The sequence below is a fragment of the Equus asinus genome, chromosome 21 (genome assembly GCF_041296235.1).
Source record: "Equus asinus isolate D_3611 breed Donkey chromosome 21, EquAss-T2T_v2, whole genome shotgun sequence".
NCBI classification, from domain to species: Eukaryota; Metazoa; Chordata; class Mammalia; order Perissodactyla; family Equidae; genus Equus; species Equus asinus.
Window position 1 is genome coordinate 81,189,283 of NC_091810.1, and position 27,056 is coordinate 81,216,338.

Genomic DNA, 27,056 nt, shown 5'->3' on the forward strand with positions numbered 1-27,056 from the left:
AGAGATGTGGGTGGCACACTCATAACATGAAATGGAGTTCAGTGTCGTTGTCATGCAAATACAACCAGGGCGAGTCTTGTGTGTCCTGGGAAGGGGCCCGGATTGTATCCTAAGGAAAACCCCAGAGGTGTGAAGATGGTGAGGGGAGCAGTACAATGAATGCACTGGAGAGAGATTAAGACCAGTTTTCAAGGTCCGTGTGTCAGGAGCTGAATTAACCCAGATATTTCGGTGGTAAAATGGGAGACTGAGCATTGCACGTGGGGCAGGGAGCGCTGGCCGGCTCCGCGGCTGCGCAGGTGGTGATGCACAGCCCAGAGCGGGTGTGTGTAAGATACACAAGGCCAGGCTTGTAGGAGAGCAGGCGCTTGAGAAACAAAGGATCAGAGAGTAAGTGTTTCTTTTAAGAGTTCTAGTTCTTGATTTTGCCTATTCTCCTTATTTTACTGAATTCACAACTAGTAGAACATTGTTGCTGGCTTGGCTGGCAAAATTATTTTTTGAGGGACATCTAATAGTCATTGAGGATCATAAAAATGTTGATTGCTTACACGTCTTTACGTGGCATGTTGCATGTTATACCAATGCCACAAAAATCCTCATGAAATTTCACCTAATGAAGTGTCCGGGAGGCAAAACTCTCTGCGAGTCACTTAACTTATCATTAACTTTTAAAATGTGAGATTACATGTCAGAAACTGCCTTTACTTAGTAAAAATGCATATTAAAAAAAACAATCAATTGGCCCCAATTAAATCCAAGTCTACTGAGTCGCTGTTTGGCTAGTCTGCATTCCAGAATGATTCGAGACCTCCCAAGAAACTCTCTTTTTCATATGCCAGCCCTGAGTGGGACCAGATTCATCCTGGACCACGTCTGACACACATGAAAGGGAAATGGCAACTAAATCCACCCGCAGAGGGCAAGGCTTTTTTCACCTGGGAGCTCTGCCCTCCGGGAAGCAGCAGCTGGCTGGCCTGGATGCAGGGAGCTCCGGAGCCAGGAAGAGCAGGGCGTGGTGGTGGGTAGGGCTCGCTGCTCCCTGGCTTGATGTGGGAACAGGTGTTTATAGCAGAGACAGACATAGTGTGGCTTCCTCAGAACGCACACCTGGGACTCCTTGCAGTGAGTGGCTGTGGCCAGCTCACTCTGGTGAGAGCAGAATGTTCCAGAATTTAGACCGTTATGCGATTCTCTTAAGAGGACGGGGATAAGTGAGTCCAAGGACCAGAAGAAGGGGGAGGAAAAGACCTTGCATCAGGAGCCTTTGGCAGAATCGGGGGGCTCAGCTTTCTTTGCCCCACTCCACCCCTCTCCTCCCTCAGCTTTCTTCAGGAGCTCGGGTCCATGTAAAGGAAGAGAGAGCAACTGCTCCTCACTTTTCAGGCTTTCAAGCAAAGGCCCCGAACCCACTTACTCTCCACTGACTCATGAAAGCACATCGCCCTCCTCAGAGGCTGCTAGCTGCGACCTCCCCACCGTGTCAAATCCTGTGGGAAGATCAGAGAAATGCCTGCCTATTCCAGCCACCACAGACTCCGGAGGCCACCTGCCTCCATCTTGAGGGGCCTGAGAAAGGGAGGGAGGGGAATCTATTCATTAGCTGGATGTCAGTCTGTTTCTCATCTTCCCGAGGCAGACTTCTGGAAGGCTCAAGTTCATCAGAGCACATTTTTTTCCCCACAAGACACCAGAGGTCCAGCTGTGCCAGTTTTCACTGTGAAATGCTAACTAGAACAGGCCGGGACCTCTCCCCTCCCCAGCTACCCCAGCACCACCCTCGCTGCACGTGAGTCAACCTTCTGATTCATCCCATGATGAAATACGCAGACTTTCAGTTCTAATTTCTGGACCCCTCAGCAGATTTGGAAAGATAGAGGACTCTGTGGAGGAAGGCCTACCTCCCTAGAATAAGACCCATGGAGACAGGGCAGATCTGAGCAGACCAAGGTCTGGCCATTCCATTGTTCAAGGACATATATTTCAGGTGTGGCCAGGCAGAGGCTGTCCGGAAGGCTGTCAAGGGTATAAGAAGTCTCTGCACAAAGATCCGGAACTGGGGCTGAGAGGACCCCAGAAGGGTCAAGCAACATAGGAAGGCCATGGAAAGCGGGGCTTTCCTTTGGCTAGTCATTCTTATCATTTAGGTAGAGGAAAGAGAGAATTCTGCCAGGAGACAGGAGGGCAACAGGACTTCTCCTTCAATTCATGGTTCTTGAAGGCCACTCATTACCTCCTCAATCAAAAGGGGGCATGGCTTGGGGGGTGAGTAGGGTCAAATGACGAGGAAGTCAGCAAGACCCCAACCTCAGAAGCAATTCATAAGAAAACAACAGGAAAAGGCAGGGGTGCTTCCGGAGAGATTTCTGGAAGCATGGCCAAGGTGCCAAGCCCTTGGGCTATCAGCAAACTCCTGGAACCTCATTCAGAATGTTCTACTCTGAAGGACCTATTTCCTCATCCTCCTAAATTCAGCTACTCAACAGTTCTTCCCGAAACTCTGGCAACACCCACTGGCAGGCCTGGAACAGGCTGTCCCGAATTCACTCATGATTTGAGATCGCGAAGTCCTTTGTAAAGTGGGTTGTTTGCACAGCAGAAGTGATTGGGTTCCCAGTGGAGTTCACAAAGCCTTCTTAATCCATAATACCCCTGTAATAATATGTATTCTATTCTGACTAGCCTAAGCCTCCGCTTATAAAATGATTTCTATGGGCGTATGCATTCTGAGTTTTTTTCGACTAGGGAGAACATATTCTTCTGCACCAGCAGAAACCAATAGAGTGGGGATTGACAGCCTGGGTCGCATCATGGGACAATGGAAGGAATCCACACTTTGAAGCCAGACAGACCAGGTTCAAATCTTGGTTCTACTGCTCCCTGGTCGGAGGCATCTCAGAACCTCAGTGTCTTCATCTCCAAAACAGTTATAATAATGCCCCCCTTGCAATATTCTTACTAGGATTAAAAATAATGTGTCTATTATAACCTGGGACATAGTGATCATATAATAACATCAATTTTCATCTAAAGAGGCCAGAAACTTTGAGAAATGTAAATGGATGAGGGAGATGGCAGAACCCTGGAGATAGGCAATATTGCCCAGGTTTTTAAGAACCTGGGAACAGGGTCCAGAAACTAGAGACAAGTAAGATCAGCGCTGGCCACCAGCAATGGATGGATTGTAATAAAGGGTGGGGGGGGCTGGTGGGCTGCCTGGAAGGGTTTACATCTGTGCAGGAAAAGAGCGAGCTCAGGGGAACGGAAGGAGAGAATTTCTCTGCTCTGCTTTGAAAACTGAGTTTCCAAGACTGGTTCTGAGGCTGAGGCTGGACCTCCCTTCCCACACCCACACTCTGGCCCTAGAGGGGGCTGTGGGGAAAATGCCTACTCGTATTGAGGAGGCCACGCGACCAATGAGCTGGGTGGGAGAGGGCGAGTCCACTGTGCATGGTGCAACAAGGCTGGGCGTCACACTTCTGGCGGGTCCAGAGCCTCGCTCCTGCACCCTGAGGAATTGCCACCAGGCCAAGGATGGATGCATTGCCTGCTCAGCTCATTATCAAAACTGTTTCTCAGTGGAGAGGAGGGAAGGAAGACAAACCTGAGCGAGTAGGATGGAGGCTCAGCCCCATTTAATTTTAGCATTCAAAGAGATGTGCACTTACTTCGCACTTCCCAACTGGGAAGGAAGCAGAACTTATTGTTCACAGATTTATTCAATAGGCTGACAAGGAGCTCTTCAAAGAAAAAAAAGCTATTAGCTGAGCCAACATGAGTTCATCAAGAGCCAGTCATGCCAAACCAACCTCATTTCCTTTGTTAATGGGCCTCCCAGAATAGCAGGAAGCTGTAACATGGTGTTACTTGACTGGAGGAAGCCTTTTGACAAAGCCTGTCATGACATCCTGGTAGACAAGATGTGGACACGTGGCTGGAGAGTCCTCTGGGAAGACCCAGCTCAAAGCGTGTCCGGTGCAGGTGTTAATGGGTCAGTGTGACCTGGAAGACGGCAACCCGAACTGTGCACCACTCGACCCCGTTTCCTAGACTGGAGTGAGGACAAGAAACAGCTGACAAATTCGTGAATGACATGAACCTGGGAGGAATGGCTAATAAGGCAGTCCAAAAGCTGAAAACTCAAAATTAGACCCAAGGTTAGAAGGAGGGGCTTCAACCATGGAGAATGAATCTGATGGAATCAGTTTGGGCTGCTACACCAAAGAATCAGAGCTTGGGTAGCTTATAAACAACAGAAATTGACTTCTCACCGTTCAGGAGGGTGGAAGTCCCAGATCAGGGTGCCAGTATGGTAGGGTTGTGGGGAGAGCCTCTTTTGGGTGACAGACTGCCGACTTCTTGTCGTTTCCTCACACGGCTGAAAGAGAGCAAACTAGCTCTCTGACCTGTTCTTGTAAGGGCACTAATCCCGTTCAGGAGGGCCCTACTCTCATGACCACATCACCTCCCAAAGGCCCCACCTCCTAATACCATCGCCTCGCTTCTGACTTCTCTTTGCTGTTTCCGCCTATAGATCTCGGAGCCAAACCAAGCTCTGCATCCTGAAAAGTCCTTTTGTTCCTGAGAGAAAGAAACTGCTCCTGCGGGTTTCCTGCCTCCTGGTGGGTAGCACACTGCCCCAATGTGCCTGGTGGTTCCTATTTCAAGCGTTTGGGCCACAGGAGGTGTCCCAGCACGGCTAGCAACCTCAGCTCTACTGTGGGGCAGGAAGAACGGAAAGTTCCTCCCTGCATCCTCTGGGAACCCTCGGGGAGCCAAGGCCTCTCGTGGGAGGGTTCAATGGTTTCTTCAAACCACATTCCCCAGCAGGACAGGGGCCTGCACCTCATTTCTGTGGGGCTATCTCCCACTCCCTAACAGTTTTCTTGAGGTGCCCAAAGCCGCTGGAATAGTAATCAGCCCTCCTTTTTCACCCTGGGTCTGAGCCTCCCCAGGGGACCCTCCCCTCTGCCACAGGTGGGTCCAAGACACAGGTCTGCCAGTGGTCCTGGAGAAGCAACTCTCCCCAGGGGAGCAGGACGCAGGAGGCAGCTTGTGACCTAGGCACCTCTCCTCCCCAGACAGAAGCAGACCTGCCTCCCCAGCCTCATTCTGGAGCAAAAGAAATGACTAAATGAGCCTCAAGGGGCCGGATGGGGAGGGAGAGCCATGCTCAGGCTCAGGTCTCTACTCAGGCCTCAGCTGGAGTCCCAGGAGAACAAGAGGTTACGTCTCCAGGCCAGCCAAGGTGGCTGGGGGGCTGTGGGGAGGGGGCGTGTTGTGACTTGCCCACAGAGCAGATGTTAAGAGAGCCTGACAGAGAATCAGCTACCCTTGCATCAACCGCTGGACCGTTGGAGGCCGCCGCCATTGCCACGGAGACAGCCAGCTCTCCCGGAGCCCCAGCCCCTTCCCTGGCCTTCCCCTAACCTTCGACACAGCAGCCCAGTGTTTTCTATCATTTCCTCATGGGGGTGTCTATTCTTTCCTACACTGTGCATTAAAAAATGTTCTACATCAAATCTCATTAGGTTTTTTTGTGCTCATCAGTTTGGGGCTATTTTTCTCTCAGTTGACTTAATAACACCCATGTGTTTTGTGATTTTTTTTCCCCCTCTTGTTGTTTCCTCCTCCTTTTCAGGTTAAATCCAACTGACCAGGCTGTGCAGCTCCCACCCCCACAGCCTACCCAACACACACACTTTCCCCTTCCCTCCCATGCACGCCTCCACCCTTGCCCCAACCCCCACCACATATACTTTTCCCTCTCACATACACCCCCATCTCCCCTACATCCTCCCGACCCCCACTTCTTCCCTCACATACCTCCCCACCCCCACCATCCCCATCTCCACACCCACATCTACCTCCCCCCACCTTCCTACACAGAAACAGCTCTCACACACCTAGACACAATTACTCCACAAACACATTCATAACTCCCTGCATACAGTGTGCTAGTCCCTTTTCTCCAGAGCTTCCACACGTCTCCATCTCACACTATGCTGGCAGCCCTGAGCACACTGTCTGTGAGCAGCTCCCTCAGTGGAAGGACCCTGCATGGCTCCCACGGTTCAGTGGGGTGGGGTCTACTTAGGGAGTTGGGGAGCTGGCTCCAGGCCCCGAGTGTCCTTCACGGAGGAAGGGACTCAGTCATTCAGGAGCCTGAGGTTTCCCCTCCTTATGCCTTCCCACCACCCTCCTTCCCACGGACACCCTTGGGATGAATGAGCATGGGTGAGGGGCTGGGAACTTCACTAATAAACCTAGAAAGTGACTCTTCCCTTTCTTTTCTTGATTGCTCCAAAAATACAATCCGACTCGCCCCCTCCTTATCCTGCAGGAAGCTCCCTGCCCGTGTGCACCCATTGTCTGCATAGGGACAGACTTCCCTCTGCTCTTGGCTTAGGAGCTCTCACAGGTTACACCTAATCCTAGCCCACGCTGGCTTCCGAAGGCCCTCCTCTGGTCTCCTGGGAGGACTGGTCTCATGTTGACCTTTCTCCCATCTACCAAAACCTCTCTGCCCCTTCCAGAAGTGGTCTCAGAGGCTTTGGCTGCATAGCTAGTCTTTTCTCTACAGGTGCCAGGGCACATTTCTGGACCCCACTGACATTTAGAAAATCTAAACATTCATAAATGTCTTCATGGCCTTTTGAAAATTAGCAATTAGTTGTTAAAGGTCTCTATGATTCCCACGATTTTCAGCCGCTGTTTACTTTTTTTTTGCTAAAATGCATAGTTACTCTTCATTTTCCACATTCATTTCTGGAGCAGCTTTGCTCCAAGGGGAAGAAATCAGCAGTCAACTCATGACAATAGGTCTGGGGGTCACTATTTATGAGTAATAGATTTCAGGTACCACCATGAGGGTGAGCAAAGAGAAATTTGCTGAACAGCTAACGTGGGGCAGGCACTTTACCTGTACTATTTCATTGTAACTTTACCCTCAGAACACCCTGAAAGTGAACGTATTATTGCTTCCAGTTTACAGATATAGAAACTGAGGTTCATAAAGGTGAAGCGGCAGCTTGCCTAAAGAGACTTGGCAAGTAAATGGCTCAGCTGGGATTTGAATGTCAAAGTCCACGCTCTACCCATCCTACCAGGCTTCTCCAGCTTGAGGAGCTGGGAACAAAGCAGAACAGCAGTCCAAACTTCAATCGAGAGAAAGGCTATGGACTCATATGTGAAGATGCAGCAAGGATCTCGCCGAGGGAGGGGCCAGAGCAGAGGACCCATGGTGAGGACCCGGGAGGAACTGCCTTCAGATGCCCCCCCAGGATGAGCTGTCAGACTCGGCTCTCCACCGGAAGCAGGGTGCTTCCTCATTTGGGACCCAGCACAATACCTGTATTGTGTCCACCACCACCGGTTATAAGAGCCACCACTTAATGGTTATTGCACGTGCCAGCCACTGAGCTAAATTCTGCACATGCATCCTCGAAGCCCTGGCAGCCCTGTGAGAGGGAGGAAGTGGTCCAAGGCTGCACCGTTAGGGAGTCCCAAAGCCCGGATTCAGACCCAGGACCGTCTGACTCCAGAAGCCTGTGCAGATTCAGGACGCCATTCAGGGTGGTGCACTTAATGAAAGTTGTTTGTTCCTAGTGACCTTGCATAATTCAAAACTAAAGTTCCCATAGGAATACGTTTGAAGTAGGAGTCGCATTCTAAACCTTTCCCACGAAGGGGGACTTTATGAATATTTTTACTTGTACCTATTAGCATAGCACATGCCCACACTGCACTGGCACCCAGTGCACAGCCCCAGCTAGACACCATGGACGGGCTCCTGGGCCAAAGTCCTCCTCATCCCTGGCCCTGGCACGGGAAGATGGCCTGAAGGTAGCTCGGTCCTGAGCACTTCCAGCTGTTGCTCTGATCCCAGCCAGAGCAACAGAATGCCGTGTCCTATTGTTGCAAATAGATCTACACAAACAAGATGAGCAACAACAATGAAAAAGTTTTCTCTCTTGGCCAATGATTCCTCTCTGCAGGCGTGAGAGGCAAGCTGTGGGCCCTTACAGGCCCCTTCAGTCCTCTCTCAGTGGAATTTGGCTAAGAACACGGAGGTCAGGGCGGAGCAGCAGAGTATTTCCCTCTGAGCAGGAAGGATCATGGTGGGCTGAACCCAAGCTGATGGACCATCCCTAACAAGAAGTAGAGTGATTGCTTTCAGAGGCCCGCCCTTCCCTAACCACCCTCTGTGGTGGCTGCTCTGTGCGAAGCAAATGCCATTGGTACGTGGCCCAGGCCGTGGGGAGCCAACCCACCAGGCTAAGCAGGTCACCATGTGTGGTGCCTGGCAGGATGCCCTCCCCTCAGCCTGGCCCCAGTGCCCCAGGATTCCTTGCTGATTTCATTAGCCCAGTCTTCATGCTGATGGGGAAGGGCAGGGACCATGAGTCTGGAGTGGGCTTGGCCAACAGCTCTCTCAAAGGGTGGCCAGCCAACTCCTGACTCTCCTTCAGAGCTGGCCTCATACCCCTTGTCTAGACTGAGGGGAAGAAAGAGCATGGCAGGACCCCTAGGCTTGGGTCTCTCTTCCTCCTGGGCCTAGGTGAAATAGCACTTGGTCCTTAAATAGTCCAAATAGATCCAAGGCCACAACACATTTATGGGAAATAATTAGTTCACTGGTGATTCACATAGAGGTGGGGAAAAGATTCCCATGACCAGAACCCAACAGACATTTCATGGTTAGACGCTGCTGTCTGAGTCCATTCGTTTTCCATCCAAGTCACCTATCTCTCCCCACTCTAGGTCTCAAAACCTATAAAGGAAGCCCTTCTATCACTCTAAATGATTCACCTCTTGAACCTAATCTGCACATATGACTCAAAAAATAATCTGGTGTTTAAGCACACAGGAATCAGTTACTTCCTCAGCACATCCCTGGGTGGCTCATTTATCCTCAGACATCTTCAGCTCCAGTACAGTGGACTAAGGATGAGCATTTATGGACTGGGCCTCTCACTGTTGCTCATCACAAAACCATATCGATTTCCCACATCCCTTAAAACAAGTGTAAATTTATCCCAAGCCAATAAAGTATCAGAAAATTAGCTCCAAACCAGCGATGTCCCTGCGGTGCTGAGTAACTGCCAATGTAAAGCCACCGTGTAGGGCTCTTTCCCACCCCAGACCACGCAAAATTTCTACAGGGGAAAAAAACCCCACTGCAGATGACACCACAGTCAAACATTATAGAACATGCCAGGAAATAACGCACCGTGAACAAGAACAAGCAGACGCAAAACATGAGAGTATTAGCATTCTCGAAACTTGAGCCAATAGAACGATCTGAAAAAGACTATAAAATAAACATTTAAAATAGTTGAAGAGACCATAAGAAAAGTAGAAATCATAAGGGAATACCAAGAAACCATGAAAATAGGGCAGATAGATTTGAAAAACTATCGTAATAACTTTTAGAAATTAGCAAAATATATAGAACCATTAAAATTTCCAGTGTAAAGTGTGGGTTAGACATCAGACTCACAGAGCTGGAGACAGACAAAGGGAACAGAAGGATGTGCCCGAGGAAATCACCTAGCAGGTAGCACAGACGAATTAAGCACTGAAAACTACAAAACAGAAGAGTTCTAGAGGGAAGAAGGGAGAAAATGGGTATGCAATATTAGGAATATATTTGCCTGAGAATTTTTCAGAATTAAAGAAAAATCTTAATCTTCCAAAGAAATAGCACATTGAATTTCCAAACAGATAAGTAAAATTAACTCATACTCAGACACTTTATGGCGGACATAAAGAAAAACAACGAGGACGGAAAGTCTTAAAGACAACCAGAGAGAAAAAACAGAATACGTTGAAAGGGACGACAATTAGGCTGATGGAGAAGCCCCAGTACCATCAAGAGACGTCAGAAGACAGAGGCATAGTCCCTTCCAAGTGCTGAGAGGAAACAACTGTGAATTTAAAATCCTGTTTGTAGTTAAACTATAATTCATGAGCAAGAGTAAAATTAAGACCTTTTCAGACACGAGGTTAGAGATTTTCTCACTCATGGCTCCACCTGAAAGTACTACTAAAGCATATACTTCAGGAAAAAGGAAATTAAATCAACAAGGGTGGGTGAAACGCAAGAAGCAATGGTGAGCAAAGAAACCAGCAAACTTGTGGGTAAAGATAAATAAGCACTGACTTATTCATAATAACAACAACTATGAAAATAATGACCACTGGGGGGAGATTAAAGACAAGCGGAACTAAAACACTGGTCAACAATAACATGAAAGATGGGAGAGGATGGTGGGCATTAAAACATCCTAGGATCCTTATTTCGTTCTGCTGGAGAACAGAGGCATTCATCAGCTTTACAGTTTGTTAAATCATAGATCAAGGTTAAAATGTAAGGGTATGGTCAGGCATCCTGTGCTCATGGATTGGGAGACTCAACATAATAAACAAGTCAATTATCCCAAAATTGATCTATGAATTCAATGCAATTCTAATCAAAATGCCAGAGGATTTTTTTTTTTTTTTTTTTTTGGTGAGGAAGATTCACCCCCTGAGCTAACATCTGTTGCCAATCTTCCTCTTTTTTTGCTTGAGGAAGATTAGCCCTGAGCTAACATCTGTGCCAATCTTTTTCTATTTTTTGGATGTGGGATGCCTCCACAGCATGGCTGATGAGTGGAGTAGGTCCACATCTGGGATCCAAACCTATGAACCCGGGCTGCCAAAGCAGAGTGCAAGGAACTTCAACCATTTGGCCATGGGGCCAGCCCCCAGAGGATTCTTTTTCTGTTACAGACAAGCTCATTAGAAAATTTATATGGAAAGGCAAATGAATAAAAATAGGTAAAACAATTTTGAAGGAGAAGAATAAAGTTGGAGGATTCACAGGACCCAATTTTAAAATTTAATGATAAAGCTGCAGTAATCAAGATAGTGACAGTGGCAAAGGAATAGACACATAGACTAATGGAACAGAATAGAAAGTCTAGATAGATCAACATAAATATGGCCTACTGATTTTTGATAATGGTGCCAAAATAATTTAATGGAAAAAACCAGTCTTTCTGACAAATGATGCTAAAACAACTTAACATCCATATGCAAAAAGAGGAAAAATAACCTTATAAAAAAACTAACTTAAAATGGATCATAGATCTAAATGTAAATATAAAACTTTTAGCAAATCATGTAGAACAAAATCTTCCTATCCTGGGATTGGGAAAGAATTCTTCAATGTGCACCAAAAGCATGATTCATAAAAGAAAAAAAAGATAATTGGATTTCATCAAAATTAAAAACTTTTGCTTTGCAAATGACACATAGCAGAATGTAAAAGATAAGCTAAAGACTGGGAGAAAATATTTGCAAATCTTATATCCAATAAACAACTTATATCCAGAGTTAATAAAGAACTCTTAAATTAAACAGTAAGAAAACAAATAATCCAATTAAAAAATGAGCAGAAGGCTTGAACAGACGCTTCCTCAAAGAGAATACGTGGATGACAAGCACATGAAACGATGTTCAACATCATTAATTTATATTTATACAGAAACATGTGCACAAATATTTACAGCAGCTCTATTCATAATAGCTACAAACTGGAAACAATTCAAATGGCTTTCCATGGGCGAATGGATCAACTGTGGTACATCCATGTGCTGGAATGCTACTCAGCGATAGAAAGGGAGGAACTTCTGATACATGCAACAACTTGAATGAATTTCAAAGGTACGCTGCAGGAAAGAATCCAGTCTCAAGACGCGACATACTGTATGTTTCCACTGATGTGATATTCTCAAAACCACAAAACTAGAGTGATGGAAAACAGACCAGTGGTTGCCATGGCTGGGGAGAGCGTGACTCTAAAGGAATAGCATGATGGAGTTTTCGCAGTCATGGCACTGTTTGGAATCCCGATTGTGGTGGTTACACAAATCTATAAATGTGTTCAAGCTTACAGAATTGTAATCACCCCCCACAAAAAGTCAATTTTATTCTCTAATAATTTTTTAAAATGTTTCAGTGGAAGGATAGCTGGCAATGTATAACTTTCAAACTAGTAGGAATTAAAAAATAAGACTAAAGAAACAGGACAAGACGCTAGAAGGGGGAAAAACATAGATAAGCAACAAGCTTAAGCACACCAACTCCAGGAGAGTAGCTACTTCTGGGGAAGAAGTGAGGAGCCAAGAGAGAGTTAATGTTTTATTTCTTTTAAAAAACGAGGTGTCTGACAACCCAAGTGTTCATCAACAAGTGAATGGATAAATAGAACGTGGTATAGCCATGCAATGATATATTATTCAGCAACAAAAGAATGAAGTTCCGACACAAGCTACAACATGGATGAACTTTGAAAACATGATGCTAAGTGAAATAAACGAGATATAAAAGAACAAATATTGTATGGTTCCACTTGTATGAAATATGTAGAATGGGCAAATTCATAGAGACAGAAAGTAGATTAGAGGGAGCCAGGGGCTGAGCGGAGGGACAAATGGAGAATTAATGGATACAGAGTTTTTGCTTGAGGTTGATGAAAAAATTTTAGACATAGTGGTGACAGTTGCACAACATTGTGAATATAATTAATGCCACTGATTGTATACTTAAATTGATTAAAACGGCAAATTTTGTTATGTATATTTTACCACAATTAAAAAATAATATATCAAAACCATTAAATTGTACATTCTAAATGGGTGAATGCTATGGTATGTGAATTATGTCCCAATAAAGCTGTTAAAAGCAAAAAGAAAAGAAAAAATGGGGTATCTGAAGGAAAACTAATAATTCTTTTTAGTCAGTATATAGGTATCTGTTATATTATTTTCTTTGTTATATTTTGAATATTTTTTTTTTTTTGAGGAAGATTAGCCCTGAGCTAACTGCTGCCAATTCTCCTCTTTTTGCTGAGGAAGACTGGCCCTGAGCTAACATCCATGCCCATCTTCCTCTACTTTATATGTGGGACGCCTTCCACAGCACGGCTTGCCAAGCGTGCCACATCTGCACCCAGGATCCGAACTGATGAACCCCGGGCTGCCGAAGTGGAATGTGTGCACTTAACTGCTGCACCACCGGGCTGGCCCTATATTTTGAATTTATTTGCATTAAAAATAAAATAATTTTTAGAGAAAAGGGAACTCTTACTGGGCAATTCTGTGCTATTGAATTCCGTGTTCATAAATTATGTAAAATCCTCACCCATCTCTCTCTGCCACAGGGCACATCACCAAGAACCAGAGGCTCCGTGTCACAGAAAGGCCACTTGTCTAAGAATGGGGAGGCCTGGGTCTGTCTCTCCCGAACTGACTGGTGTCCTCGGGAGAGTTATTAGACATCTTTGAGTGGCACGTTCTCATCTTAGACATTTTATCTCCCCTTCACAGGTGTCCAGGGGACCAAATGGGATCATAGCATAAGTGCACCATAACCTAAAGAATGATGGACAAATGTGCAAATGGCAGGAAGCGTTAAACACATGATTAGACGTGGAGAAGTCCACAAAGCTCATCACGGTCAGTGCTGTGACCCTCCTCCCGCCAAGCCCATCACAGGCACTGCTCACAAATGTCCCCACTTCCTGGCATGAAGCACAAGCAATCACAGAGAATCACATGGGAGGTGAGCCACTAGCTGCATGCTCCGTCCTCAGCAAGCTGGAGCAGGGATGGCTGCTCCATAGCTACACATAACTCTGTAGTTTCTGACTTTCAGATGTGCTTTGAGGAGAAACGAAACACTAAAAGCCAAGGGAACTTTCTGGTGGGAGAGGACAGCATAGCCCAGAGTCGAATCCATGGCCCCAGAAGCATCCCCACCAAGTTTGTGAGATGCCCAATCATCCCTTATCCCCTGGGAGGGGGGTCGAGGCCACTTACCGACGGTGGTCAAGGTGTACTGGTAGGGCTCTGAGAGGAAGTGCGGGAGGGTGAGGACAAAGGCACCCAAAGCTAGGAGGAGACCCCCAATGCCAATCAGCCGCGGACGGTGCACCCGGCTGCCAAAGTAGCTGACGAAGATGATGAGGATGGCGTTGCTGATCTGCGAAGAGGGCAGAGGGGCTGAGTGAGACTAGAGACTCCATCCTCACCCACCCACAGAGGAGACCTGCCCCGTACCTTGTCCAGGAAAAGCAGAGAGGCAGGAAGCTGTCCAGGGTAGCTGGGGCCCAGCAGAGCTGCAGTGTCAGCCCCACCCTTGCAGTGGGCCCAGCACACCCAGTTTCAGCTTTCCTCTTGTGAGAAACCCTGCCCAGCCTCAGCCTTCTAGACAAGACCAAGGGAAGTATCTGGAGACCATGAAAAACTCATAGCCTAAATTGCAACCATCTTAGAACCAAACCTTTTGGGACAAAATCCAACAAAGACTCCACTTCTAGCCTGCTCCTGGGCACAGCACATATTCCCTAATTAAACTCCCCAAGGACTCCTCTTGGTAGTCAGAATAACTGACAAGCAACACGTGCTATCTCGTTTCATCAGGCAACAACTCTCATTTTCAGATGACAAAATTTTGGCTCAGAATATTAGGTGATTGCCCATGTCCCTGAGGCTGGGAGCTGGCTTGAACAGGGATAGCAGCCAGTCTTAACCTGACTGGTCTACTGCCTCTTGCAGAAGTGGGTTTCTGTGCCAGCAGTTGTCTCTAACCTGCCCCCGTCCCTCCTTGGGCTGGTTTCCACTTGTGTCAAGGAGGGACAAGGACTAAAGTACGCTGAGTCCCTTCCCGGCTGGAAACATCAGTAACTCCATGTTCCTGGCACTCTCTGGAAGGTGTGCTCTCAGAGCCCCACCCAGAGCCAGGGAAGGGAACTGAGGTCCCAGCTTGGGGAGCAGAGTCTTAAATGGTAAAAGGGTGTGCTGGCAGATCTTTGAACCACGACTCCATCCGAAGAGGTGCCCTTCTGCCCCAGAAGAGGGACTAAGTTCACCTGGAATGGAGGAACCCTGAATATCAGTACCCACAGCCCCTGCCCTGTCTACACCACATGTCTCCTTCTGGCTGGAAAAGCAGGTGCCTCTGCCACAGGACATAGATGCCAAAGTCTTGTTACGTGGCTCTTACAAAGACCACCAATGATCTTCTCAGTGCCAAATCCACTGGTCAGTTCTCCGTTCTCTTCTTACTTGATCTCTCAGCACCATTGATTCAGTTGACCACTTCTTTCTTCCTGAAATACTTCCTTCACTGAGTTTCCATGACACCACCTTCTCTTAGTTCCTTCCCCTGGCTGTTCTTTCTCTGTCTCCTTGGCTGGTTCAGCTCTCAGCTCTCAGAGCTCAGTCCCTGCACCTCTGCTCTAGTCTTGGTGAGCTCATCCAGTCCTATGGCCTTACATGTTCTCTATGTGCTTCTAATTCCCATAGGCTTAGTACACCCCAAATCTCACTCCTCATCTTCCCCCTGAAAACCTGATTCCCCCTCCCCAGTGCTCCTCATCTCAGTAAATGGCACTTCCATCCTACCAGTGGCTCAAGTAAAACATCTGAGCATCATCTTAGACTGCTCTTTCATACCCACACCCAAACATCAGCAAATCCCATTGGCTGGACCTTCAATGGCCACCCAGAAGCTGACCACTTCTCACCACCTCCATCATTGCCATCTCGTCTAAGCCGCCATCTTATCCTCTCTGAATTATTGCAGTAGCCTCCTACCTGGCTCCCTGCCTCCACTCTTGCCTCGCTGCAGTCTGTTCTCTCCCCAGCAGCCAGAGGGGTCCTGTCGAAATGTCAGACCATGTTCCCTTGCTCAGACCCACAATAGTAAAAGGCAAAGTCTGTCTCTGAGCCTCCAGGGCCCCATGGAGCCTGCCCCCTTCTCTGTTCCGGCTCTGATCTGCTCTCCTACCTCTCCCCCTTCTCTCCTTCCATTCTAGCCACTCTGCCTCCAGCTGTTCTCTGAACATGGCAGGCGTGTGTGCCCTCCTCAGGGCCTGTGGACTTGCTGCTCCTTCTGTCTTACCTGTCCACAGGGTTCCTTTCTCATCGAACCTACTTTAGATCTCTGCTCAGATTGAACATTCTCATTAAGGCCTTTTCTGAAAAAGAGGGGGATGGGGGCAGGTGACGGGGGTGAAGGGGGTCAAATGGTACAAACTTCCAGTAAAATAAGATAAATAAGTCCTGAGGATGTCAAGTAACAGCATGGTGACTATAGTTAACAATACTGTATTGTATAGTTAAAAGTTGCTAAGAGAGTAGATCTCAAAAGTTCTGATCACAAGAAAAAAATTTTTAACTATGTAGGGTGGTGGATGTTAACCAGACTTATCTTGGTGATCATTTCACAATATATACAAATGTTGAATCATCATGTTGTGCACCTGAAATGAATATGTTAAATGTCAATTCTCTCTCGATAAAAAAGAGTCATTTAAATATAACATACTTACAATAATTAATGACAATGTTTCAGTATACTTAAATATATCTTAAAATTTAAATCATATTTAAATATATTTTATTATTTTAATTATATTTAAATATATTGATAATTTAAATATAATTTAAAGAATAAAAAGTTATTTAAAATATAACCACCACTCCCCTCCAAAACTTTATTTTTCTTCATATCACTTATCATAATCTGATCTACCGTGTTTTATTTATTTCTATAAATAAATGTCATATTTAACATTAGAATGATATATGAGCAGAGATTTTGTCTGTCTGTTCATTCCTGTCTCCTTGGCACCTAGAACAGTGTCTGACACATAGTCAGTGCTCATTAAATATCTGTTGAATAAATGAATAAATGAATGAGTCAATGGTCGGCTTTTTCAAGAAGACACAATCGCCCAGGAGACCCCTCCTGCGTGGCCAAGAGTAAGATGGTTTATGACACACAGAGAAAGGGGATGTGAAGGTATGTGAGGAGGCGGCCTCGCCTGATCCAGGGAGCCACTCCAGTCCCTGGTCAGACGTAGTTCTAGGACATTCTGAAACCCGTACCTGGAAACAAAACTTTATTTATGCTTCTTTGATTTTATTTTCTTTTTGTTTCTCCATCATTTTTCATGAAATGGTTGTAAATGTCGGACCACATCTGCTGAGCTGATGGAGGCTGACTTTAAACGGTCTATCGGAGGGATGGGGGAGGGCGCCAAAGTGGGATTCAGGGAGGAGGGACTGGGGCTGCCCGGCTGCCGTCTGGAGGGGCCCTTCCAGCGCTCGCTGTCCGGGGCCTGGGCTCCTTTTTCGGAGGGAGGCTGGACGGCCACAGCTGTTATGGCTGATGCTGGCCTAAGACCTTGCTTTCCAAACTTTTCTTCAGCAGTGGTGTCTCTTTGAAAAGACAATTTTTCCCTAATATAAATAATAAAAATGAAGCTGTTCTGGCTGAGGAGAGGAAGGCCTCTGCATGCGGACCTCCGCTCCTCAGCCCTGAAGAGGGCCTTAGAACAGCTCCGTGGACTTCCCGTATTGACATCTACGGTTGTTAAGAACATCCCTGCCCATCAGTGTCTCAAACCAAAGGGGCCCCAGGCAAACTGGTGGGAGGCATTAAGCGGGGGAGCCTCTAGGGTTCCTATTGACTTGGTCTGCTCAGCCCTGGCCTTTAGTAGTCGGCAAGAGAAGCTGCTGCTTCACAGGGAAGATGCCTGACGTCTTCTCCTGTCAGCCAAGCTCCTCCTGCTGCTGTCCTTTTACACCAGCCCTGGCCTCCCCTTCACCCGACCTGCTGGGCTCCCAGAAAACTTCGAGACTGGGCTGCAGCCTGAAGGCTCGCGCCCCCTGGAGGCTGGCTGCACACTCTACCCACCTGGATGGCCTCACTCTCCCCTCCACCAGGCCTGGTTCTCTTCTCAACGATCGTCAGGCTTCCGACAGGCAGCCTCTCCCTGGTCTGTGGTGCCTTCAATTTTGCCCTCGAGCAGCTGCAATCTTGCCTTTTGTTCCTTTGCAGTATCCCTGGGGTCCTCTTCTCCCCTAACCTCTCAAGCCTGGCTTAGTGGCAGAGCCTGCCAGCCAGTCGACTTCTGGATGCACTGTGCCCCACCTCTAGTGTCTGCCAGCCACCTCCATCAGAGAGTTTGTCTTCACGAGACTGTTCATTCCGCCTCAGCTCTGCTCAAGAAGCCATGCCCGCTCCTTACTGCCTACCACAAAAGCTGGGAGCCGCACCTTGACCGTGAAGGTGCCCTCTGATTTGGCTGCCTTCTGCTTTCCCAGTAAGACCTCTACTCTACTACTTGGTCTGCTTCTAAATGCCTGGCTCAGAGGCAACAGGAGTGTAGAAAGCCCTTTGGCTGAGCTCCTGTCCTACCTTCTCCACATGCTCATCCATCCAACCCGCCTCCCAAAACACACACAGACACACACAGACACACACAGATACACACACAGACACACACAAATACACATACAGACACACTCACAGATACGCACACAGATACAGACACATACACACAAATATACACAGATACACACAAATACACACAGACACACACAAATACACACAGACACACACACAGATACACACAGACACACACACAGATACAAACACACAGATACACACACAGACACACACAAATACACATACAGACACACTCACAGATACGCACACAGATACAGACACATACACACAAATATACACAGATACACACAAATACACACAGACACACACACAGATACACACAGACACACACAGATACAAACACACAGTCTCACACACACACAGACACAGATCACAGATATACACACATAGTCATACACACAGACATACACAAATTCTCAGACACACACAGACACAGATACATGCACACACAGACACACACACAGTCACACACAGACACACACAGGGCTGTTAGGTCCAAGGAATGAACTTACAGTATTTGCCTCAAACCATACCCATAGGGATGGCCTGAAACCAGATGTTGAAAAGATCATCTGAGTTTGGGAAAGAAAAGATTTAATGGGTGAATTATTTTCATTTTTTATTGAACTATAAAAAAATCAACCTCGTGTCTTAGACTCCACCACATGTCCCAGCTGGCTACTCCCTGCCCCTGGGCCCACATTTTTGTTCTAAGCATAGGAAAAATATGAATGAAAATTTAGCCATGGAAGATCGTTGATTCGGCTATACCCAGGCTGCGGGGGGACAGAGGTTTACTCACATGCCAGCTCTGATATTGATTAGTAGAGGCGCCTGGAACACTGTGTTGAGAAGGCTGAGAGCCTGAGAAGGACTCAGCAGAGAATAGGACCGTGGTTGGTTAGCAATAGCTGACAGACTCAGGATAGGACTGTGTTGACATGAACGTCAGAGATTTGTTTTCCTTGTGTCCTTCATGAGTGAGGACAAGATGTGCCAGGACATTGTCAACGTCACAGGCCAACAGTTAGAAGGGTGCTTTCTGTGTGAGGGGTGTCAGGTCCCTGTCCTGTAGGAGAGCAAAATCTACATGGAGAGGTAGACCCAGTCATGGGGCCTCACCAGGAAATTCAAGACACGGGTGCACAATCAATTAGAGATACACATATGTACACACACACACAGACACAGACACACAGAGGAAGCAGTGAAGGCATACACTCGGCCTGGGAGTTCAGAGGAGGGTCTGAGGCCCATCAGCAGGGATGACTGTATGAGTGCAAGTTCGTGCATGTCGCAGGTGTGCGGGAATGGCCCACGGAGGGGGAGTGCGTGCAGAGAGGGGCACCGACAGAGATTCCAGCGATGTTTGGAGGACAAGGATTTGGACAGAACAGGGCTGTGGACGGGCAGTAGAAGAGGGGGTTGGGGACCCAGGGGAGGCCTCAGTGTGGCAGACAGGCCTGGGCTCAGATCCTGGCTGCACTGTGTACAAGCGTGTGGCCCTGGGATGGGGCCCTGGGCTTTCTGATGTGAGTTTCCTGTCTGGAAAACGTGACTATGCAGAGAGCCCTCCGCCTAGGGCTACAGAGGGGATGGGGCCCAGGGAGGGCATCCTGGGGGCCCTGCGTGGGCCATCGGGTGGAGAAGGGGTGAGGGGCAAAGGAGGTTTTCCAGCTGGGAGCAGGTTGGGGGATGGGGAGACTGAATGGTAGTGGTTGTTGAGCGTGTTAGGAGACACCCCACCTTCTTTTAGGCCTCCATCTTAGAAGCTGCCCCCAGAGAGCCCCAGTCTCGAAATTACTACATCTACCTGAATTTCAGTAAGTCGAGGGAAGACCTAATTATGCTCCAGAGGAGCAGCTGGGCTCCCAGGAGGGTGAGGCCACTGCCTCCACCCTGGAACAGTGGGGCTCGCAGAAAGACGAGAGAGAAGCCAGGCCTGGGAGCCCCGTCTTCTCACCTGGGGCCACCGCTGTTGCAGCCACAGTGGAGAGAGGGGCTCTGTTGCCTCCTCTGCCTCCTTCTCCCTGGTTTCCAGTGATTCCTAGCTGACCATGCTCTCTGACCTCCCACCCCCGACCTCCTGGCCTACCCTATCTTCCGCTAACTTTGATGTGCAGTCACTGAGGGACCGCATGAAATCCATGTTGCTGGGAGGTCGTAGAGATCTGATCTTGTCTGACTGGGAATCAAGGCCATCGGGCAGCTCTGGTTCCTGTGACCCTCACAAGACAGAACCTGCCAGGCCTGCGGCTGTTTCCCCACCTGCATACCTAGGACTCATCTCCCTCTGCACTGGGGACAAGCAGAGGCCACATCAACACACAGGTGGTCACAGAACTGAGTTAGAGGCACAGAGTTTGGAGGCAGACAGCCCTGCACACCTGGGGCAAGCTGCTGTGCTTGCTGAGCCCCAGTGCCCACATATGTCAGGAGGGAGGGCCAGAGCCCCTGCCTGCAGAGCTGCCGTCAGAGGCTCTCAGCTCAGTGCCTGGTGCAGGGAGGCCTCAGGAAACACAGCCGCTCCACCACGCCCGCTGCACTGGGCTGTCTCCATTCCCCAGGGGTGTGTCCCAGCTCCCTGTTCCTCATTTCCTCCTGGAGCCCCTCCTGGACCCCATGGTCAGGGTGGTGCACAAGTGGGGTCTGACGATTCAGAACCTCCCGCTTACCTCATTCAAGCTGGAAATGAGCCCCGAAGAAGAACTGGAGAGGCCAAAGCGCTTCTCGATGGTGGTGAGGCTGCTCTTGAAGTAGGCACTGTACAGGAGCTGGCAGAGCTGCAGGAGGCCATGGCAGAGCACGAACACCTGGCGGAAGAGACCTTGGCCTGTGAGATCTCTGCACAGGGAGCCCCGGCCGCCCACCTCGGCCTTCCATCCTGGGGCTTCTGGGGCACGGAGGCCCAGCAGCCTGGCCTGTTTCCTCCCCTGGTACTTGGGCACATACTTCACCAGGCGGTCCTGAGGGTCAAATCCCATCATGGTTACACCTGTGTTTTACCCGCAGACTTACTCAATGCAGTTAGCCATTCCCATCATTCCACTGTGATCATAAATGGCCCAGTAAAACCACAGGGTTGCAGAAGCACCTGCCCCCATCCCCCCACCAACTCGTCACGAGGGAAAGGCCTGACTTATCAGCCATATGCCCAAGGCATTCAGAACCTCGAATTGTTCTCTGACAGCACTACCGTGCCTGAGGGCTGCTGCTCTGCTCTTCCTCCTGTGTCCTATGAGGGCTGAAGGCCACTCTGCAGCCAATTCAGGTCACTCCCAGGGGCATGAACAAGCCCTAGGTCACATTGCTCCACTATTCTTTTTTTTAAAAGATTTTATTTTTTTCCTTTTTCTCCCCAAAGGCCCCTGATACATAGTTGTGGGTCCTTCCAGTTGTGGCATGTGGGATGCCACCTCAGCATGGCTTAATGAGCGGTGCCATGTCCGTGCCCAGGATTCTGACCGTTGAAACCCTGGGCCGCCTCAGCAGAGCACGGGAACTTAACCACTGGCAGCATGTGGAGTTGGCTCCAGGCTGAGCTCTGGGTCTCCTGCGTTCTTAGCTACTGGCCTGAGAGCAGCCTTAAAGCCAGGAGTCCCACAGCCTCGAGCCCCCCGTGGAAGGTGCCCCTTCTGGAGATCACACTTTTTCTCCAGGGAAGGGTGGGGTGCAATTACGTTTCATAGTCTGCCAAAGCTCTTTCCTTAATTGAAGGGCTGGCATCTCAGGAGAGCGACTGGGGATCCACCTTCATTTCCGTTTCCTTGGAGAACTGAGCCTACCCCCCACTGCAGGGGCCCCGCTCCAGGCTGTGGGATCAGAGCTGACGTTCCCTCTCCTACGTGCCAGGGCAGAGCCTTTGTGAGGCCAGCCTGGGGCTTTCGACGGGGCCAGCACTGTCTGCCTGCCTACGCATCCTTGCTGGCAACCTCCAAATCCGAGGGGGTCATCACACCCACGAAATCAGACACCTCTCCAAACTGCCATCTGCCTGGAGCCCACGTGGCCACCTCACTCATCACCAGTGGCAGAAGGACGCTTGTCCACCTGGACACAGAGGCAGCAGTCTATCCCTGCCTCCCTGGGGAGGCTCCACTCTGCTTCATTTCATATTCACTGGAATTCTTAATAGTTTGTGATAAAGGTATTTTTGAAAATGTTCTAGTCCCACTCTCTTCTACAAATGGGGAAACTGAGGTCGGAGGGGGGAACCTGAGGGCCTCATATAGCACCCTGCACATAGTAGGCACTCTGGCCTTAGGTGCCAGGCACTGGAGATGCCTGGAGTGGACCAGTTCTGGGCTTGACTGTCACACAATGGAGCAACCACAGCCAGTTCCCACCCTCTTAGATCCTTGGTTTCCCCAACCGTGAGGTAAGTGGGCTAAACCAGTGGTTCTTAACTCAGCTTTGGATCATAATCACCTGGTGGTGGTGGGGTGTCTTTGAAATAGAGAGGCCAGGCCCAAGCTGAATCAAAACCCACAGAGGTGAAACCCCAAAAGCATTACTTGGAAAAGCTCCTCCAGCAGAATCTGATGGGCAACGGGCGTTACGATGAGACTAGAGGACACGTTCTGGCTCTGACCATTTCCGTGCAGAGGGTGATATGTGAAGAGCAGGAAAAGAAAAACCAAATGCAGGCATCCCCTAATCTATAGGAGTTTCCACTATAAGTTGGAAAGGAAGACAGGAGCCATGGAGCAGGCTCACAGGAAAGCAACACAAGATGGGTGAGGATGCTGGTAAAGGTGATGGGGAGAGTGAGGGGATTTGTCCAGGTCGGAGCATTTTCCACGGACACCGGGCATCAGTGTATGCTCAAGCCCTCATTCCCTGGTCCAGGTCAGATCCAGGAAGGAGGCAATTTGATCTTGGATGCCTTGACGGGTCCTCTTCTGACCATCCCCTAAAGGCTAACGCCCCCAGACTACTGACTGTAGTCCCTTCTCTGGACATGGCGCCCTTTCTGCACAGATTCACTGGAAATCCCATCTGTAGTGCCTACATCTCAGTCCCTCATCCAGAACTTTCCCAGAGCTTTATACTCAAGCCCATCCCACTGTCTGCTGGACATGTCCACCTGGACACTCTCAGACCCCTCAGACTAATCACTTCCCAAACAGGGCTCATCGCCGCCCCAACAAACGTCTCCTGTTTTTCCTTCATCCCCCAACACCTCCACTCAGTTCCCCAAGCCAGAGACTGGGAATCCTCCTCGATGCCCCTGATCCTCACTCCTGGCATCTGGTGCCGTTGCTAAGCCCTGCAATTTCCTCTTGGCGCCTCTCGCATTGCCCTGCCCTTCATCTCCAGGTCATGCCTTGCCTCAGGCCCTTTCTTCTCTCCTCTGGGTTACTGCAAGAGCCTCTCACAGGTCTTCTGTCTGCCCTTTTCAAACCTTCCATCCTACCATCCCAGAAAGAGCTTTCTGAAACATGAACATGAGCAGGTTACACCCCAGTTAACACCTCTCACTGGGTCCCCACTTCCTACAAGATAAAAACCAATGCCCTTGGCGTGGTATCCAAGACGCTACAGTCCTACACCTTGTTTGCCTCTTTGGCTCCATATCCTGCTGTGGCTGCTTGTATTTTACAAAGATGGTGACACCAATATGTCCCATCCCACATACACCTCTTACAATGTGACCATGACATTCCTTCATCAAGAGGTGGTGTCTGTGCTCTCTCCTCTTCAATATGGGTCACTCTTCGTTACTTTCTTTGAATGAAGAGAATGACGCAGAAGTGATGCTATGTCACCTCTGAGGCTTAGTCCTGAGACTTAGAGAATCCACTTGGCTCTTTCTCTCCTGGGACCCTTAGAACCCAGGCATCACATTGTAAGGAAGCCCAGGCTTCCCTGCTCATAGAGAGGCCACATGTTGGTGTTACAGCCAACAGCAGCAGCTAATCTTTCAGCCTGCCGCCAGCATCAACTACCAGACAGGTTACTGAGTGAACCTTCAGCAGATTCAGTTCCAGCCTTCAATGCCACATGGAGTAGAAATGAGCTATCCCCACCAAGCCTTATACAGATGGCAGATTCGTGAGCAAACCAAATGTTGTCATTGTTTTAAGCACCAAATTCTGGGTTGCTTGTTATGCAGCACTGGACAGCTGAAACACCTTACCCTTCAAACTTCATAAAAGTCATACTACTCAAGTTCCCCACAGTACACATTCATTGTCTGTGTCTTTGCTGACAACCTGCACAGAATCATCTTCCCTTTCTTTGTCTGGCTAACTCTTCCTTGCCCTTCAGTGGCCCTCTTGCCCAGCATTGGGCTCAGTTATGTCCTTAGTTTAAGGTTTTCTAAAAATCCCAGCACCCTTTTGCTGACTTCCGCTCAGAGGCATCTTGATAACTTGGCCCATGGCTGGCATTAAGGGCAGCATCTAGTGGAGGGGGGAGGGCTCTCATAACAGCCTGGGAGAAAGACAGTGAGGGCTGGACCAAAGGCCAGAGCAGTAGAGACGCAGGGAGGGACTCGATCAGGGGCTCCTACAGAGGTTGAGTTGACCTAACTGATTCCAGGTGGAAGAAAAGGGGCAGCATTTCCAGTCTGAGGGGCAGGAAGGGGCAAGGCGGTATGTGCAGACAGGGGGCCCAGGAGGAGAAGTGCACGTGGAGAGGGAGCAAGCTCAGTTTCAGAACACCCGAGTTTCTGAGCATAAAGCTCAGAAAAGACCAGTCTCCCTCTGACCAAATGAGTAATGAATTAACAGGAGTGACTAGTCTCTGCCAAATTCCCCAGCAGTCTCACGAGAGGAAGGTGAGGGCAGCAGGAGAGAAATCGCTCTTAGAACTTTTCCTGAAAGATATGCCTTTGCTCTTTCCAGTAAATACAAAAATCCCCCATTTTCTCCCCTCAGATACTAGAAGGAAGACTGCGCCTAGAGCCAGCTGGCACCTTTCCACACCCCACGTCCCCTCACAGAGCCAACCTTACCGCCAGCTGTTGGCCACTGCAGCCCTGTCAGGTCTGGTGACTTCAGGGTACTCTGGCAGACGTGCTGGCATATATCTGGGCCCCCAGGTTCCAGTGGATTCAACAGATGGAGATGAATGAGATACGTGGCTTCAGGGGAAGGAAAGGCAGGGAAAAAATGCCAGGAAAAGAGAAAGAAGTGGATGGATGATTCCAGTAGAGCTTTCTGGCCAGGACCACTCAGGGTCACAGCCATCTGGCCCCACCTACTGAGCCTATGTGGATGGGACCCTGGGACCATGACCCAGGCAGCTTGAACTTACCAAGTACCTACTCCATGGTTGGCATGAGATGGAACAACAGACAATCGACACAATGCAGGTGAAACAGAAATCCATCCCTCGAGGAGAACGTGGGGTTTAAGAGTACATGTAGATGGATTGGAGAGAGAAGGGAAAGGTTTGCTAGTTGGGTTGCAACCCATCCTCCACCATCATTTGGACAAGATAGAGTCATGGGTCTTGATGGTTTGGGTATTGGAGTCCAATAAGCCTAGGTTCAAATCCTGGCTCTGTAAGGAAGGTGCAACCTTCGACCATGTATCTGACCTCTCTGACAGCAGTTTCCCCAGGGGTAAATGGGAGCTGGATAACATCTGTTCATCTTGTATTGCGAGGCTTGCACAAGAGAATGTGTTTAAAGCACCTGGTGCCCTGTCTGGCCCACAGTGAATGCTCCACATACCAGAGGATAGTTAATAAATTGAGGCTTCCTCCACTCCCTCCTCTTGCCCAGGTCATTGAACCTCTGTTGCTTTCAATTCTCCTGTGGCATGAGAATTCTAGAACTGAATTTCCCACAATGTGTACGCAGAACACCACCTGCTTGAGATGTTCCAAGTTGAAAGGATTCCAAGGAGAAAAAAATTTGGAAAACTTTGCATACTCTAATCCTCCCTCGTGAATATTTACCATTCTTATTAGCACATTAAAGGCTCTGAGAAAACCTTGAGTAAAGACCTACTTAACTTTGTTTTATCCAACTTGCTCCATGCTTCTTTAACCGTGGGACGCCCCCTCACCCCCACGTACACATTTTAAAAAATTTAATCTAACAGATACTAGCATTCTGCAAAACATACTTGAGGGAAAGATACTACATTCCTTTTAGAAAGCAGCTTATGGTAGAATCTGTGTCTTGTGATTTCTTCACAAAAGGAAAAGAAAATAAAGATATATTACATGGGCTGTATTATCTTCTTTAAAATAGCACACCATCATTTTCTATCTCCTCACTCTACTTTTTTTCTTTTTCATAGCACTTACTCCTTCCTAAAATTATATCACGCATTTGACTTTTCATTGATGGACATCTTACCCGACCAGAAGGTAGACTTCTTGAAGGAAGGATGCCGTGTGTTTTCAGGGCACCTCATCCCTGTTGCCAGGAACAATGCCCAGTCCAGAATCTGGGCTCAGTCATTGTCAAGTGAATGAATGTGTCTTTAAATACTCTAACTGATGAAGCCCTGCTCAGAATATAGGTCCATCAGAGTCACCGTGTGGGAGGCCGCAGATTCCTTCCTACGATCTGTCCTCAGTCATTGTTGAATTCCCCCTGCTGTGCTGCCTTCAATCAATCTACAAGCCACGGAATTCGCAAGGCACAGACCAGCATTTCTCAGCCTAACTGCCCCACTTATGTACTTGGCTCAACTCTAAATCATTTTTGGGTATTTCTAAACCCACACTAAAACGTTAAAGGTTTGCCTTTATGTGTGAAGAGACTTTCTGGGGTGGTAGAAATATTT

General features: G+C 48.5%; 1 protein-coding gene across 1 annotated transcript in view; it reads right to left on the minus strand.

Moving 5' to 3' along the window:
- SLCO2A1 (solute carrier organic anion transporter family member 2A1) overlaps positions 1-27,056 on the minus strand; it is an 83,789-nt gene that overhangs the window by 25,507 nt on the left and 31,226 nt on the right. Inside the window, exons 3-4 of the mRNA XM_014828715.3 lie at positions 20,985-21,122; positions 13,869-14,031 (exon numbers count right to left, since the gene is read on the minus strand). Coding sequence (XP_014684201.3) covers positions 13,869-14,031; positions 20,985-21,122 — 301 coding nt within the window. The remainder of the gene's footprint in view (positions 1-13,868; positions 14,032-20,984; positions 21,123-27,056) is intronic.